At 54.7% G+C, this 16,763-nt stretch overlaps 1 protein-coding gene across 1 annotated transcript in view; it reads left to right on the forward strand.

The window, feature by feature from the left end:
- The window catches only part of PTK7 (protein tyrosine kinase 7 (inactive)), a 65,549-nt gene that overhangs the window by 29,044 nt on the left and 19,742 nt on the right, over nucleotides 1–16,763 (forward strand). The window contains exons 2-7 of the mRNA XM_081518756.1: nucleotides 10,525–10,812; nucleotides 11,200–11,302; nucleotides 11,672–11,862; nucleotides 11,961–12,111; nucleotides 13,317–13,465; nucleotides 13,717–13,983. Coding sequence (XP_081374882.1) covers nucleotides 10,525–10,812; nucleotides 11,200–11,302; nucleotides 11,672–11,862; nucleotides 11,961–12,111; nucleotides 13,317–13,465; nucleotides 13,717–13,983 — 1,149 coding nt within the window. The remainder of the gene's footprint in view (nucleotides 1–10,524; nucleotides 10,813–11,199; nucleotides 11,303–11,671; nucleotides 11,863–11,960; nucleotides 12,112–13,316; nucleotides 13,466–13,716; nucleotides 13,984–16,763) is intronic.

The following is a 16,763-nucleotide window of genomic DNA, read 5'->3' on the forward strand; positions in this document are numbered from 1 at the left end:
TGCAGTTAAGAAAGAAAAGAATTAAATTGGGTTTTACCTTATTAGAGAGTTTAGATTTTAAGCCATAAAGTGAAGTTTATAAGGAGTCAAGAAAGTGTCTGATGCTTTGATTCCAATTAAGTAGCTGGCCTGCCTTCCCCTTTCCGCTCTGTCCCCTAATCTCCACCCTCCCCCAACTGGGCAAGACTCAACTGAGTGATGCTGGAGCTGTGACCCCGGCCGCAGTAGCTGATCCTCGCCATAAGATAGCTTTCCCCGCCGACATTTCCCCGGCCACACGTGGTAGCTAAGGGGTTGAGGGGAGAGCTTGGATGGCTGCAGCAGATCTGTCCGCAGAAGGCAGCAGGGGCCATTGCGAAATCCCACCCCTACACCCTCCACAGCAGCCTAGAGGCCCAGATGGCACCCTTGCCTCTTTTTTTCTTTTCTTCAGTTTTGCCTGAACTTAAATTTTTTTTTTTTTTTTTTAGCTTATTTTTATATCTGGCTGCACTGGGTCTTCGTTGCTGCTCAGGGGCTTTTTCTCATGGCGAGCAGGGGGCTACTCTCTAGTGGCAGTGCATGGCCTTCTCATTGTGGTACCTTCTCTTGTTGTGGAGCACAGGCTCTAGGCACATGGGCCTCAGCAGTTGCTGTTCTCAGACTCTAGAGCACAGGCTCAATAGTTGTGGTGCACAGGTTTAATTGCTCCTTGTCATGTGGGATCTTCCCAGACCAGAGATTGAACCCATGTCTTCTGCATTGGCAGGCGGATGTTTTTAACCACTGGACCACCAGGGAAGTCTGCACCGTTGCCTCTTGAAGCCAGCGGCTCTCCCAAGCCACCTCCTTCAGTCTGGGTTCTTCTTTTTGTATTTCAGGCTGAGGCTTAAAGCTTGGAGCATCTCTTTTCCTGGAGAGAAGCATGGGTTTCCAAAAGCAGCTGTTGGTCAGACAGGTGGAGAAGGAAAGAAAGGAAGGCTGGGGGAAGGGCTCTTGGAGGATGGTGTTGGGCCGCCTTGGTCTCCAGCACATGTGTTTGGCATCGCTGCGTGTCAGCGGCTGTGTGGCAAATGCAGCCCGTCGCCGCAGGCCCTGCGTGGCTCGTGCTTTCCACATCACACATAGCAGAGCGATTTCCTCACATTCCCCACTCTTGTCTGCTCCGGGAAGTGGTTTGCAGAGCACTTCTAAATATAAAAGTATGAGACTGCCTCCCTCTCTTATCCCTTTGAAACCAGCTGAAGGCCAGCCTCTTTAGTCACATTTTGGGTTTGAGGGGAGGAGGATGGAGGGGAAGGGAGAAGCTGGGGGAGTGTGTGTGCCTGCATGCATGTTTTCCCGGGCTCTGCTGGTCCCCAGATGCGTGGGGGGAGCCGCGTGGGGTTGGTTGCAGAGCTGGAGGGGCACACGGAGAGGAGGGTGGAGGCTCAAAGACTGACTTATGGGCAGATATGTTCAGCCACTTACTTGTTTTAAAATCTTTCATTTTCTTCTTCCTTCCCCGTACCCAACAGTATGTTATTCTCCTGGGAAAAAACAGCAGGATGTAGGTGATGGCCACAGGGAAAGCACTTTAGAAATAGTGCTGAAGGGAATAAAGTGAGAAGCAGAGTGAGAGATAATGCATTTATATAGGTTAAAAATAGCCACATGCAAAGCAAAATCGCATCTGACCAGAGCACGTACAAAGAGAGGATTTACATTAAACAGGACAGAGTGGTTGTTGGAGGTGGCCTTGGGTAAAAGGGGATAAAGTGGAAGAAATGAAGAGCAGCCGGAGCGGCAACGTGGAAAGAACACAGGGACGTCCCTTGTGGTCCGGTGGTTAAGACTTCACCTTCCAGTGCACAAGATGTGGGTTTGATCCATGGTTGGGAAGCTAAGATCCCACGTGTCTCCTGGCCAAAAAAACAGAACATAAAACAACAGAGATGATAGTGTAATAAATTCAATTGAGACTTAAAATGGTCCACATCCCAAAAAAAAGCACACAGACATGGGAGTCAGACAGATCTAGGGGCGGTTCCCTCCTCACCATCACTGGGATAGCCTTGACCCCAGTTTCCTCCTCTGTGAAATGAGGCTGGTCCCAGTGGGGGGTTCTTAGGACGAGAAATAATGTGTAGAAATAATGTGTCGGTGAAATAAGGGCCAACCGGGGCAGACAGAGTAGCTAAGGCCGTGCTGACCAAGGGAACTTTTTGCAAAGACAGAAGTCTGACGTCTGTGCTCATCATCAGTACGGTGGCCACCAGCCACATGCAGCTCCTGAGCACTTAGAATGACTAGTGTGGTGGAGGAAATGAGTTTTCTATTTCGTCTCATTTTAATTAAGTTACATTTGAATAGCTGCATGTGGCTAGTGACTGCCATATTGGCCAGAACAGGTCAAAGGAATGTTTTAACTTCTTTAAGAGGTAGGGAGAGGATGTCCCTGGTGGTCCAGTGGCTAAGACTCCGAACTCCCAATGCAGGGGGTGCCCAGGTTTGATTCCTGGTTGGGGAGCTAGATCCCACATGCCATAACTAAGACCTGGCACAGCCAAATTAAACAAATAAATATTAAAAAAAAAGAGAGAGAGAGAGCCAGGGAGGATTTTCCCTCATTAGTGGAGTTGAGATCACTCCACTTAAAGGACAAGGACTCATGTTCTCCCCTGATGGGGAATTTGGGGTGTTTGCTCATTGCCTTAGAGATGGGTAAAAAGAGCTCAGAAAACTGAATCTCCCAGAGTTTTCTGAACCTGTCTTGAAAATAAATAGATGAAGTCTGGTCCAACTAGTCCCATAGTAGTGGTCCCCAGGCTGTTCTCTGCTTTGCCCTCTGCTTCGACAGGAAAGGCTGTGGGAAGCTCAGGCCCAGGCCCACCCTGGCACTGTTCTCACTGTGGTGTCCCTGGGCCCCTCCCCACTACACCTGGGAGGTAGACCTGCTTGGGGCCTGGGTCTCAACCCCACCCCCCACCCCAATGAATGACTGTCGAGCCTGCATTGAGTCCTTTTCCATCTTCTCTGGAAGATGAGCGCTGTACCCTTTGTCCACTCCGGGGTCCCTGAGCACACTGGCTAAGCATCCCTGAGGTCTTCCTGGGGCCGAGCTCCTGCCTCCTTTCCCAGGCTGTTGGTCCAGCAGCCCCCTTGCCTGCCTGCAGTGTCTATCATTTCCACAGTCCCCTCTCTGGCGTCTTCAGGAGACAGCTGGCTGCAGTCTCTCTCTCTCTCTTTGGGGCTGAGGATGAACATGGAGGGTGCAGAGGACCCCTGGTTTCCCCTGGTGGTTCTGTCCCCCTCTCAAGCCCCCACTGCTCACCAGGCCTTTGGACTCCCCAGGGATCACCTTGCCCAAGGGAATTTAATCTGGGGTCCATAGTTCTCTAGAACCTCTGGGATTTCTTACTTCTCTGAGAAATATGCAGCCTTTTGTGGGTCTATACCTAATATGGATTTCATTTGAATATCCTTGGTGTCAGAAAAGAATCACGAAAACCAGGCGAGGAAACTGAGGCCCAGAAAGGATAATTAACTTGGCCAGGATTGGATCATGGTAGATGCAGAACAAGATTTCAGGTCAGGTAACTCTTTTTTTTTTCTTTTAGTTTATTTTTATCTATTTATTAGTCTGCCTTGGGATCTTTGGTTGTCCCCTGCGAACTTTTAGTTGTGGCACGTGGGATCTAGTTCCCTGACTAGGGATTGAATCCGGGCGCCCTGTACTGGGAACACAGAGACTTAGCCACTGGACCAGCAGGGAAGTCCCCAGATAGACTCTTAAGTGCCTTCATCTCCCCGTGAACACATGTATGGTGTTTGCTGTGTGGCCCAGGCCCTCTGGAGGAGCACAGGGTACCGTATTGGGCACGGATGTCTCCCCCCTACTCCTCGAGCTTGCAGTCTAGCTTGGGAAATACACCTCTCGGTCGCAGCACAGGCGGGTGTCTCAGGGGTGTTACAGGCAGTGAGCTCTCAGTGCCAGGGCACGGCCGAGGCAGAGGCCGGATCTCCTGGGGAGGCAGATTGCAAGCTGAGCCGCGGGAATGGCAGCAGCTTGTTAGCAGTGATGCTGGTCCCCGGTTTGCAGCTCCCAGCTGCCTCTGACTGCACACCTGCCATTTATAGCATCACTCTTAATCCTCCCGGGGCCAGCCTTACATGTGGTGCGTGGGCTTTGGGGGCTGGCTGGGCAGCTGGAGGCCAGGGAGGGGGCAGGAAGGGGACTCTGGCCAGCCAGCCCTTGGTTCCTGTGACGGCCTCTCTCGGGCTCAGCACAGTGAATCCAGGACTAGGTCTTGCTGACTGTCCAGTCACATCCTCTCAATTCTCTAATATTTACAGGTAATAGAACTACCTGGTGTGGGGGTGGCCACTGGCCAGGGTCACTCTACTTGTCAGGGGTTATATTGAGACTAGAACCCAGGTCTCTCCACCCTATGTTCCTTCTGCCTGATCACACTGCCTCACTCTGGCTGGGTTTTTAATTCATTGCTGCTTCCTTGGAGACATCACAGCCGTTTAAGGGTTCCTAAGGGTGAGAGATAGGTCCTAGATATGGTCCCCTCGGCCCCAGCAGAAGAGGAGTTTGGTGCCAGGGTTGCATGGTGTGGCTGCTGGCTGGGGAACTGCTGCTGCTTTTTCCTTTTTAAGATAAATAAATTTAGCCACGCCAGATCTTAGTTTTGATATGTGGGATGTGATTCACTGACCAAGGATCAAATCAGGGGCCCCTGCACTGGGAGTCTGGAGTCTTAGTCCCTGAACCACCAGGGAAGTCCCTGGGAATCTTCTCAAACCACATCTCCCAGCTGCTGTATCTGCCCCTCTGGGTTCAGATACATGTGATAGTGAACACGAAGACCCGCTTCTGCCGTAAGAGATTCATCTTTCCGCTCCAGGGCCTCAGAGGAACAGGCAGGGGAGGACTGAGGTGTGGTTTTCATCTAACGTAGAAGCTGGCCCGCTGGGTTGTTTCTGCCCTAATCCCTGGTGATTTTGTTCCGTTTCTCTAATCCGGATGTGGGAGCCTCTCCAGATATTTACAGTTAAATCCCAGGACAGGAAAACTCAGCTGGGTCCCTGGCTCTGCTCCATCTTGTGTGGCTCCGAGCAAGGGCTGTGATGGTCTGTGGAGGGCTGCGGGGCTGCTGGTGAACCTCGGGCCTTTTGTAGACACTGGGGAGACAGGACGGGGCCGGAACCCTGTGCTCTGCCTCTGGGTCTTAGAGTCAGCTGTGGTGGATCCTCAGCGACCCTCTGAACCCTGAGGTTCTAGGGTGTGTCCTCAAAAGGGGTTGCTGGTGCTAAAACCACTTGTGAGTATTGGTGGTGGTGGAGGGGGACACTCCAGACCCACTAGATCCCAATCCCACTGTGGTGGTGTGTATTCCTGCTGGCCCCGGGGGAACTGGGAAGACGGGGGAACTGGGAAGACGGGGGAACTGGGAAGACGACTGGGACTGCTGCAAATAACTCGTTCCTGCAGAGACTGATTCGTAAACCCCACCCCCACCCCAAATGACCCATGCCTATGAGCCATTGCCCTGGGAGTAGCCTGGAGCAGCTGAAAGTGCATCAGTGAGACCCCTCAGATCCAAGGGTCTGGGTGCATTGGTCCCTCGGGAAGGAGGAGTGGGGTAGAGACCTTGGTACCCCTGGGGCCTCTCCCTTGGTGCCTTAGGGTTTCTGGATGGAGGGGACCTGTGAGCAGGGCTGTCCTCGTATGGGTGAGGGGGCCTGGGGGCTGCTCTCTTTCCCGGCACGGAGCCCTTGTGCCCCTTGGGTTGAGGGCTGCCTCTCCTGCCCTGTGTCCTGATGCTGTCGCCCCAGGTGGGGCACAGGAAGTTGGCAGACATCTCCCTTGGGTCCATATGGCACAATATGAGCTTCCTTGGTTAGGGCTCTCTAGGTGCCCCGGGAAGATGTCCCACAGGGATGTGGGGCCTGGAGCCAGGGACAGAGTCTTAGCTGTGCAGGGGTCAGCCTCGTATGTGGGAGAGGTCACAGTCATGATCACATGCACCCCCGTGCAAGATGCCCGGGCTGGGGCCAGCCAGGGTTGTGTTGGTGCCTCTGCCTGGTCCCAAGACAGCTGTGTGAAGGGTGGCACTTCTTACTGGGAGGGAGAGAAGGTAGATGGAATCCCCTGGGGTCAGGTTTGGTGGGTTCTAGGGCTTCCCTAGTGGCTCAGACAGTAAAGAATCTGCCTGCAATGCAGAAGACCCAGGTTGGATCCCTGGGTCAGGAAGATCCCTTGGCGGAGGGCACAGCAACCCACTCCAGTGTTCTTGCCTGGAGAATCCCATGGAGAGAGGAGCCTGGCGGGCTACAGACCTTAGGGTCGCACAGAGTCGGACACGACTGAAGCAACTGAGCACGCACGCGTTCACAGGACCTCTAGAGTCCGGGGATGTCTTTTTGAGACCAGGAGGACTAGCCCCTGGGAGATGGGTCATTGAGTGGCCCAGATGGATCCTTGGACTGAAGTAGCTGAAATTACTTCAGAGCAGAAAAACTTCCTGCTGCTCTCTGCTCTCCATAAAATCATGTTTACATGTATGTGTGCACACTCATGCACATGTATACACACATGGGTTGACTGGGCCTGGGGCCCAGAGAGCAGCGAGGAGAGCAGGCTTCAAACCAGACGCTTGCTGGCGGGTGGGGAGCCGGAGTTGGGCCACTGCCCACCCAACCCTTTCTCGAGGGGCTGGGGCCAGGGCCCAGGCAGAGTGAGTGTCTGCATATAGATGGCTGTTGGGGAGCCAAGGAAATGGCTTGGAAAAATGTCCTTATTGGGTATTTGCAGCTCCAGCTTCGTTGGGGTCGTGCCTGGTGTGGGCAGATGGCTCTGTCTGCCGGTTTTGGTGGTGGGGGTGTGTTCTTTAGCCTGCCCTGTGCCCTCCAGGAACTCTGGGCTATGCTATGGGCTTTTCACTTATGAACCCACTTAGTCTCCTGCAGCCCGAGTGGTAGGAGTGGGGTTCTCGTTTCCTGCAAGGGAGAGGGTCCAGAGAGGCCAGTGGAAGTGGCGTTGCTAAGGAGTCAAAGCTGCTTTGCTGAGTGGCCGCCTCAAGGGTCACATGGGCCAGATATTTCCCTTCTACACCCAGGGTCTGGGTGTAGAAGGTGGGGTGCACGGAGGGCCAGGCTGTGAAAGGGGGGCAGCTTTGGGAGGCCCAAGACTGGTGTGCTTCCCTCACAGACTTTCTCCAGACCACAGCGCTGGGGCATCCTCAAGTCGGGGTTGTGCTGGGGACTGGACCACCTTGATCCTCCCAAAGCCTGCCTCCTCCTCCTCTGTCGTTCAGCCGAAGCTTTCCAAGAGCTCCTACTTCCCAGCCCCTCCTCGGTCTGCCCGTTTCCCCCCAGACAAAAGATCAGACCAGCCTCTCCTGCAGACGGTGAGATGGCCGGACTGGGCACCCCTTGCAGTGTCTTCTCAGTGAAGTGGGTGTCGAGGCTCCAGTGTGAGGAGCCCGGTGGCCGGGATGTGGGCTCAGAGCAGGGGCCAGGGTCTTAGAGGAGGCCTGATGGCTGCCCTCCCTGCCTTCTGTAACATCTGAAGCCTGCCCCCGCCAAGCAGTAACCAGGACCTGCTGTGAGCTGACGTCAGGACACAGGGCCCCTCGGGGCCAGCTTTGATGTTCCCCAGGCCCTGTCAAGGGGGCGCAGGGGGCTCTGAGTGGCAGTCTGGGAATGCAGTATCTCACCACAGCTCCGCCAGCGCCAGGAGGGGACAGGATGCTGGATGGAGGCTGAGCTGGGGTCCCTCTGAGTCATGCCATCTCCTCTCCCAACTCGGGTTTCTGTGGCAAGGGGTCTGTGCTTCCTGCAACCCCGTAGCCCCTTTCCCTCCACCCTGCCTCCCCCTACCTTCCCACCCCCCAACCTGATGATCTGTTCAGAACTTCCCTGCAGTGGCAGCTGCTTCCCATCTGGGGTCTGGGAGGGCATTGGGCCTTGCATGGAGGGAGCTTTATAACATCCCTAGAACTTGCATCTTTGGGCAGGAAGCATGATGATGGTTAGGATGACGGTAACTGCATGCTGAGTGGACTCATCCAAGGCATTGCACAAGAAATTACTGCATTTGCGAGTAACGAGAGGGTGAGAAAAAGCTGGGGTTCCCACTTTGTTCCTTGCACAAGGTCAGGCGCACTGATCGTGGTTGTCAGGATTGAGTCAGATCTGATGGCAAACCCTTATAACTAACCTCCTGTGGGTGGGTGAGCCTCCTGGTCCCCGCTGTGTCTGGAGGGGTGAGCGGGGAAGTGGGGGTCGTCTACACTTGGAGGCAGATAAACTCTCTTTGTCTTTGATGAACATCTGTAGTTCTGGGTTGAAGGTCCCCAGATTTGAATGAGTCACGTGCACAGAGGCCCGCTGGGGCCTCTGCCCGAGGCTGCCCATCTGTGTCAGGAGTGGGTGTTGGGAAGTGTTTCGGATGCTTCTGTGCCTGCCAGCTCTCCCCCCGCACTCCTTTGAGGTTACCTCCATTCAGCCTGTGTTCACTGAACACCTTTGTGAGCCTGGTGTTATCTGCAGGAGGTATGTCTCTCTCTGTACCTGGCTGCAGGGAGTGAGACCCATTCTGGGCTCAGATATTTCCAGGACTGGTTTTGAGTTCTTGGGCCGGGCTGGGAAGAGTGTGGTGTGGGTATGGAGTCGGGCTCCTTGGGTCACTGTCCCGGCTCTGCCACAAATGAGCTGTTTGATCTTGAGCAAATCCCTTCATCTCTCTGGACCTCAGTTGACTCATCCAGCTTGCTTAGGGAGGGCAGGGACCGCACTCCAGTGCGGTGTTTGGAAGCGAGTGGGGGTGTTTGGGTTGTGAGGATGACTGGGGGCAGCTTTGCTGACTGGCACAGTGGATGGGATAGCCCAGCGTGGTGGAGAATTATCCCATCCAGGGAGCCGGCAGGAATCTGCTGAGAAGTATTGGGGGAGCGCCCAGCCTCTTTCAGCACTGTGCTTCTTGGACGTTGGTCCCTTTAGAATGTTGGGAGATAGACCAACATCAGGGGCCGCCCCTCCTCTGGACCTAGCCCTGGGGGATCCTGGACTTATCTTGATGCTCACATTTTTTGTTTGTTGTTTAATATTTTTATTTATTTGGTTGCTCTGGGTCTTAGCTGAGGCAGGTGGGATCCTTTAGTTGCGATCCATTTCCCTGACCAGAGATGGAACCCAGGTCCCCTAGATTGGGAGGGAGGAGTCCCAAGGACCACTGGGGAAGTCCCCTTGACACTGACTTTATGAGGAGACTGGTTCTTGTGGCCTAAAGAACCCCTCCCCCTGCCATGCCCAGGGACTTGGAAGGGAGCTCCAGTGGTTTGGGAAGCGGCAGGCAGGACCCCATTAGTCTCTCCCTTCCTGCCCTTGCCGGGCCCAGTGTGGCCAGAGGCAGAGCCTACTTCTTCACATAGCAGCTCCAGGTGGCCTGTTTGCCCTCCCTGGAGGAGCGGCACATCCCTCTCTCTGCCATCACCCACCCTTCCCTGGCCCCGCAGCGGGTGTTCCAGGCCCCGAAGCTCCAGGCCCCAGCTGGGCGCCCACGCGGGCCAGGAACAAAGCCCAGAGTGTTATTCCTGTGCAGCAACCGTGCCACCTGCCCGGCCCTGCCCTCCGCCTCCCCCGCCCATCTGCTGCTCTGCCCAGGCCCTTCACCTGCCCCTTTGTTTGGTTCCACCTTTGATTGCAGGGCCCCTTTCCATGAGGGTGCCCCCCATGGCCCTGGCCAGAGCTGAACTGTAGCCATGCAGGAGGGGGAAACCTGGGACTACTACGCTCACTTCTCAGCCCAGAAGAGCCAGCCTTGGCCACAGATGGATCCCTAGGATTGGAGAGTAGGAGGTGGGGTGGCCCTGGCATGTCGTGGGGAATAAGACCAGATCCAGAGAATACTGGCTTCGCCCGTGATGGAACGGGTTCTCCCAGAGACACCCCTGGGGAATGCTGGACCGCGGAGCGTCTGTGGGTGGGATTCAGAGCCCCCTCCCTCTCCTGTTGCCACCTCTGATCCTGGACCCTCAGCGGGTGTGTGAGAGCCAGTAATCCTTCCGAGAAGCTCTTTGGATCATGATTTAGCTCTGCTCTGTGACCTGGGTTCTGAAGATGGCGGGGAGGGTTGCTTGTTAATATTCCCCACTCCTCGGTCCGGCATCTCCTGTGATCTGACCCCATAGCTCCGAACTCTTTCCTCTAGGGAGTGTCCTGTGTGGCATTAACCCCCTCCCTCCTCCAGCCCTTGGGGCTCCCTCCCCTTCAGCAATCTAGAGGTGCCGACTGCCCACATCATTCATTTAGCGCGAGTTTTGCCTTTGTCCTGTGTCCCCCCTCCAGACCAGCCCCCTGGAGGGTACTGCGTCTTTGTTTCCCGCGGAGTACCCAGCACAGCGCAAACGTTCCTCAGTAGACAGTTGGGGTCTCATGATCCTTCTCGCTTGCACTTGTTGGACGCCTCCTGTGTACAGGGCGATGGGCGGCCTGTGTTAGGATGGTGGCTGTAGGTCCCCATGACCCCATCTTTCCCGTGTTCCCCGCCTGCAGGTGCCCAGGCGGCCATTGTCTTCATCAAGGAGCCGTCCTCCCAGGACGCGCTGCAGGGGCGCCGGGCGCTGCTCCGCTGTGAGGTCGAGGCCCCGGGCCCAGTGCACGTCTTCTGGCTGCTGGACGGCGCTCCCATCCAGGACACCGAGCGGCGCTTCACCCAGGGCAGCAGCCTGGGCTTCGCGGCTGTGGACCGCCTGCAGGACTCGGGAGCCTTTCAGTGCGTGGCTCGGGATGAAGTCACAGGAGAAGAGGCCCGCAGCGCCAACGCCTCCTTCAACATCAAATGTGAGAGCCGGGGGGCTGTGTCTGCCCTCGCAAGACCCTCAATTCCTGAACCCTGAGGGGGACCCCCTCCTTTGCCTCAGGTCCTCCCATCTCCAGTTGAACGGGGCAGGGAGAATGCAACTGAGGTCAGCTCTCTGCTTGTATGGACAGGAGGAAGTTAAAAGTTTTCATTTTTCCAAAGGGTATTTTTTTCCCCTTCAAGTCTTGGACCCGGTGATCTGCTGGATAGTTTTGCAAATGGCAGGAGCCGTGAGGCAGGGTGGCCCCTTGTCTCTTGGCCTCAGAGCCTCCAGGTTCCGGCCTTTCCTGCTTGTCCTCCTTCCCTCTGTGCTCCCTCCCTTGCTCTGCCCCGCGCCCCTCACTCTGCAACCTTGGCCTCTGCTCCAGGGCTCGAGACAGGTCCTGTGGTCCTGAAGCATCCAGCCTCGGAAGCTGCGATCCAGCCCCTGACCCAGGTCACGCTGCGTTGTCACATCGACGGGCACCCTCGGTAAGGAGACTTTGGGGAAGGGAGGGAAAGGGTGATTATTCTTGACTGGCAGACCTGTCTCCCCCAACTGTGGGCTCTGCCACCACCCTGCCCACACGCTGCTCCACCCTGGCCCCTGGTCACTGGAGAATGGGCAGCCTTGTGCCGTGGAGCGATCCTGGGAGCTGGGAAATCTAGAATCTCCGCCAGATTCTGCCCCCCGGATGGTGTGCCTCTGTGCATGTCACGGTCCCTCTCCAGGCCTCAGTTTCCCCATGTGTAAACTGAGGGGTCTAGCCCTGACTCTCCAGTTTTGCACCCTTCCTACTGGCCACCTGAGAACACCCCCTCCCCCACTCCCCTGCTGCTGACCCGCTCGGGCCCCCGCAGACCCACCTACCAGTGGTTCCGAGATGGGAGCGCCCTCTCTGACGGTCAGAGCAACCACACGGTCAGCATCAAGGAGCGAAACCTGACCCTCCGGCCCGCTGGCCCTGAGCACAGCGGCGTCTACTCCTGCTGTGCCCATAATGCCTTTGGCCAGGCCTGCAGCAGCCAGAACTTCACCTTGAGCATCGCTGGTGAGCCTGGGGGGTGGGGGGTGGGGAGCTGGGGGCCGGAGAGGGATCTGCCCACCTCGCCTGCTCACGTGTCCATGTCCGTGCCTCCCCCACCCCAGATGAGAGCTTTGCCAGGGTGGTCCTGGCACCCCAGGATGTGGTAGTGGCAAGGAATGAGGAGGCCATGTTCCACTGTCAATTCTCAGCCCAGCCGCCCCCGAGCCTGCAGTGGGTCTTTGAGGATGAGACCGCCATCACTAACCGCAGCCGGTAAGGCATTAAAAGCTGTATGTGCATGCATGCTCAGTCGCTTCAGTCATGTCCGACTCTTTGCGACAGTATGGACTGGAGCCCGCCAGGCTCCTCTGTCTATGGAATTTTCCAGGCAAGACTACTGGAGTGGGTTGCCGAACTCTCCTCCAGGGCATCTTCCCAACCCAGAGTTTGAACCCGCATCTCATGTCTCCTGTACGGCCAGGTGGACTCTTTATAGGTTGTTCTTTACAGGATCTTAAAAGAGAGTGAGGTTCTTAGCACAGGTATCCTAGATCTATGTATGGAATTACCTCAGTTTTCCAGCAGATGGCAGTAGAATGTCTTCCTGTTACAAAGTGAGCCCAACAAAGGGAACTTTTCCCAGTTCCCGCAGACACACTGTGAGCTTGCGATGACTCATTCCTCCCTTACTTCTGCCCGTATGGGTCTTTTGGGATGGGGGTCAGCGACTCAGGGGTGGAGGGACACGGGGAACCTGGGTGATCATATTGTGGACAAGAAGGTCCCAGATGGTAAAGACACCTTACACACACACACACACACACACACACACACACACACACACACACACACTTTGTGGAAGATGTAAACACACACACACACACACACACTTTGTGGAAGAAGCAAACATTACCAGAAATTGCTGGGAGGTGTCAGGCCCCCCACAGAGACACTTCTGTCCTCATCCAGGCCCTAGAGAGCAGAGAGCACCTTGGTGGTGCCAGGTGTGGCTGTGGTCCTTGGAGGTGTGGCTCCCCAGGCTGGGGACGGGGATCTCACTCAGCTGCAGCCCTGAGGACGTCACCTGTGGTCTGTCTGGTACAGCTGAGGGGCTTCTGATGCTGGAGCTTCTGCTCTACCGCCAGGCTTATCTTGACTCCCTGGGAAAGTGGCCCCCGTCTCCACAGGTGCACGTCGACTCCTTGATTCCTCCCACTCACACCGCTGCTGGCCTGGCTGCCCCAAAGCCATGTCTCTTGTAGTTAAAATACACAGTGCCCACACACATGAACAAGTGCGTGCACGCACGTGCACACACATGCACGCACCAGATCGGCGGTCAGCTTCCTTCTCTCTGCCCTGTTCCTGGCCGATTCTTTCCTGCGTATCTGGCCTGCACAGGACGGGGTTCCACTGGCTCCCTTCTGGAGCAAGGCCCATGGGCCACTCCTGCTAACATCAGTGTCTCTCCTCCACAGCCCCCCACACCTCCGCAGAGCCACAGTGTTTGCCAACGGGTCCCTGCAGCTGACCCAGGTCCGGCCGCGCAACGCAGGGGTCTACCGCTGCATAGGCCAGGGCCAGAGGGGCCCTCCCGTCGTCCTAGAGGCCACGCTCCACCTGGCAGGTGAGTCTGTGGGTCTGGGGTGCCGAGGTGGGGGCTGCCTTCAGCGTTGTTGGCCATGTAGAGGTTTAGGTTCCTGTTGCCTACTCAGAGCAGCTTGGAGGGCGGAGGGAGGAAGAAGATGCCTGGGGTCGGAAGAGGAGGTGCTGAGGGTCCTGGGGAGGGCTTGTGCTGGGAGTGGGGAAGCGCGCTGCAGAGAACATCAGGTGTCCTGGACCCCGTGGTAACCTGGCTGTCTGCTCTCGTCCCTACAGAGATTGAAGACATGCCACCGTTTGAGCCACGGGTGTTCACGGCTGGCAGCGAGGAGCGTGTGGCCTGCCCGCCCCCCCAGGGTCTGCCGGAGCCCAGTGTGTGGTGGGAGCACGCGGGAGCCAGGCTGCCCGCCCACGGCAGGGTCTACCAGCAGGGCCATGAGCTGGTGTTTGCCAGCACTGCCGAGAGCGATGCTGGTGTCTACACCTGCCACGCGGCCAACCTGGCCGGTCAGCGGCGACAGGATGTCAACATCACTGTGGCCAGTAAGCACCAATGCCCTGAAGGGCGAGGCAAGGAGGGGACGAGCCCAGCTCCTCCAGGGAGTCTTGGGCTCTGACTGTGATGCTCAAAGTCGCCCTTGGAGCTCTCCTGAGGTCCCCTCTCAGCTATGAGCCCTGCTGGCCTGGGAACCATTCCTCTGCTGGACGGTGATACTGGAGTGGAGGGTGGTGAGCCAGACACAGAGGTTGGGGTGACAACCCCCCCTGAAAGTGGTCTTCTGGCTGCAGAGGACAGGGCACTGGAAGGGGAGTCTGGAGACCCGGGTCACACTCTGCCCCAGTGCACGAAGTGACCATGATAGAGAGTCATCTGCTTTGCCAGGGCTCAGGTTCCTTATCTATTAAAATAGAGCTGATAACCCATTACCTCCCCTACAAGATGGTCAGAAAGATCAGTGAAGTAGATAAAAAAGACTTTTTTTTCCTTATTGGGAAGGTGATATGGACAAAGTTATAGGTAGTAATTACTTTATTTGTTGTTATACTCACCAAATCTCTACAAAGAACTGACTTTCCAGTGTGTCACAACTATGACCTGGAGAAGGTGTAGTGTTGTGCCATGGAGCGATCCCGGGAGCTGGGAAATCTAGACTCTCAGCCAGATTCCACTTTGAAACCTGCAACATCACATTATAAAGAGATGCAAGGGACGGGAGGACTGTTTCCAGGCATCTTTGCACACAGTCTGCCCCACCGAGTCAGAGGATGAGAAGTCCTTGCAGGGACTGAGCCTGAGTGCAACATTTTCAAAAGATAACTCTGTTCCGAGAAGACTAGACTGTTAGGGACAAGACTCTAAACCGGAAAGCATTTAATAGATGACCATAATTATCTTGGGGGGAGATGTTGAAGAAACTTGAGCAGAGGTGATAGCGGTGGAGGCAAGAGGTGGTGAAGTTCAGATACATTTTATTTCTTAAAACAATTATTTATTTACTTGGCTGCACTGGGTCGTACTTGTGACATGCTAGATATTCAGTCTTTGTTGTGGCATGTGGAATCTAGTTCCCTAATCAGGAATTGAACTTGGGCCCCCTGCATTGGGAGCACGGAGTCTTAGCCACTGGACCACCAGGGAAGTCCCTGGATACATTTTAGAGCTGAGGTAGATGGGGTTTGTGTAGAATAAATGTGATTGGGTGGGGTGGTGGGGAAAGCCGTAGAGAGAGAAGTCAGCTAAGTTTTTGGCTTATACAATTAGCTAGATAGCGGTGCTGTTTACTGAGAGGAAACTGTGATGAGCAGGTTTAGGGAGAAATCAAGCATTCTCTTTTACACATATAAAAGCCTGAAGTGCCTGGTTTTAGAAAAGGCAGAGGAACCAGAGATCAAATTGCCAATATCCGCTGGATCATCGAAAAAGCAAGAGAGTTCCAAAAAATCATCTATTTCTGCTTTATTGACTATGCCAAAGCCTTTGACTGTGTGGATCACAATAAACTGGAAAATTCTGAAAGAGATGGGAATACCAGACCATCTGACCTGTCTCTTGAGAAACCTGTATGCAGGTCAGGAAGCAACAGTTAGAACTGGACATGGAACAACAGACTGGTTCCAAATAGGAAAAGGAGTACGTCAAGACTGTATATTGTCACCCTACTTATTTAACTTATATGCAGAGTACATCATGAGAAACGCTGGGCTGGAAGAAACACAAGCTGGAATCAAGATTGCCGGGAGAAATATCAATAACCTCAGATATGCGGATGACACCACCCTTATGGCAGAAAGTGAAGAAGAACTAAAGAGCCTCTTGATGAAGGTGAAAGAGGAGAGTGAAAAAGTTGGCTTAAAGCTCAACGTTCAGAAAACTAAGATCATGGCATCTGATCCCATCACTTCATGGGAAATAGATGGGGAAACAGTGGAAACAGTGTCAGACTTTATTTTTTTGGTCTCCAGAATCACTGCTGATGGTGACTGCAGCCATGAAATTAAAAGACGCTTACTCCTTGGAAGAAAGGTTATGGCCAACCTAGATAGCATATTTAAAAGCAGAGACATTACTTTGCCAACAAAAGTCCGTCTAGTCAAGGCTATGGTTTTTCCAGTGGTCATGTATGGATGTGAGAGTTGGACGGTGAAGAAAGCTGAGCGCCGAAGAATTGATGCTTTTGAACTGTGGTGTTGGAGAAGACTCTTGAGAGTCCCTTGGACTGTAAGGAGATCCAATCAATCCATCCTAAAAGAGATCAATCCTGGGTGTTCATTGGAAGGTCTGATGTTGAAGCTGAAACTCCAATACTTTGGCCACCTCATGTGAAGGGTTGACTCATTGGAAAAGACCCTAATGCTGGGTAGGATTGGGGGCGGGAGGAGAAGGGGACGACAGAGGATGAGATGGTTGGATGGCATCACCGATTCGATGGACATGGGTTTGAGTAGACTCCGGGAGTTGGTGATGGACAGAGAGGCCTGGCGTGCTGCAATTCATGGGGTCGAAAAGAGTCGGACACGACTGAGCGACTGAACTGAACTGCCTGTTAGATATCCAGCTGGAGATGCCAATAGGATTTGCAGGTCTGAAGTTCATGGGGGAGGTCAGGAGCCAGGCTCTAGGTTTGGGACTCATCTGCTGCTGCTGCTGCTAAGTTGCTTCAGTCATGTCCAACTCTGTGCAACCCCATAGACTATAGCCCACCAGGCTCCCCTGTCCCTGGGATTCTCCAGGCAAGAATACTGGAGTGGGTTGCCGTTTCCTTCTCCAGTGCATGAAAGGGAAAAGTGAAAGTGAAGTCACTCAGTCGTTGGATAGTATTGAA

The sequence above is a fragment of the Giraffa tippelskirchi genome, chromosome 8 (genome assembly GCF_054371585.1).
Source record: "Giraffa tippelskirchi isolate mGirTip1 chromosome 8, T2T-mGirTip1v1.2.pri, whole genome shotgun sequence".
Lineage (NCBI taxonomy): Eukaryota > Metazoa > Chordata > Mammalia > Artiodactyla > Giraffidae > Giraffa > Giraffa tippelskirchi.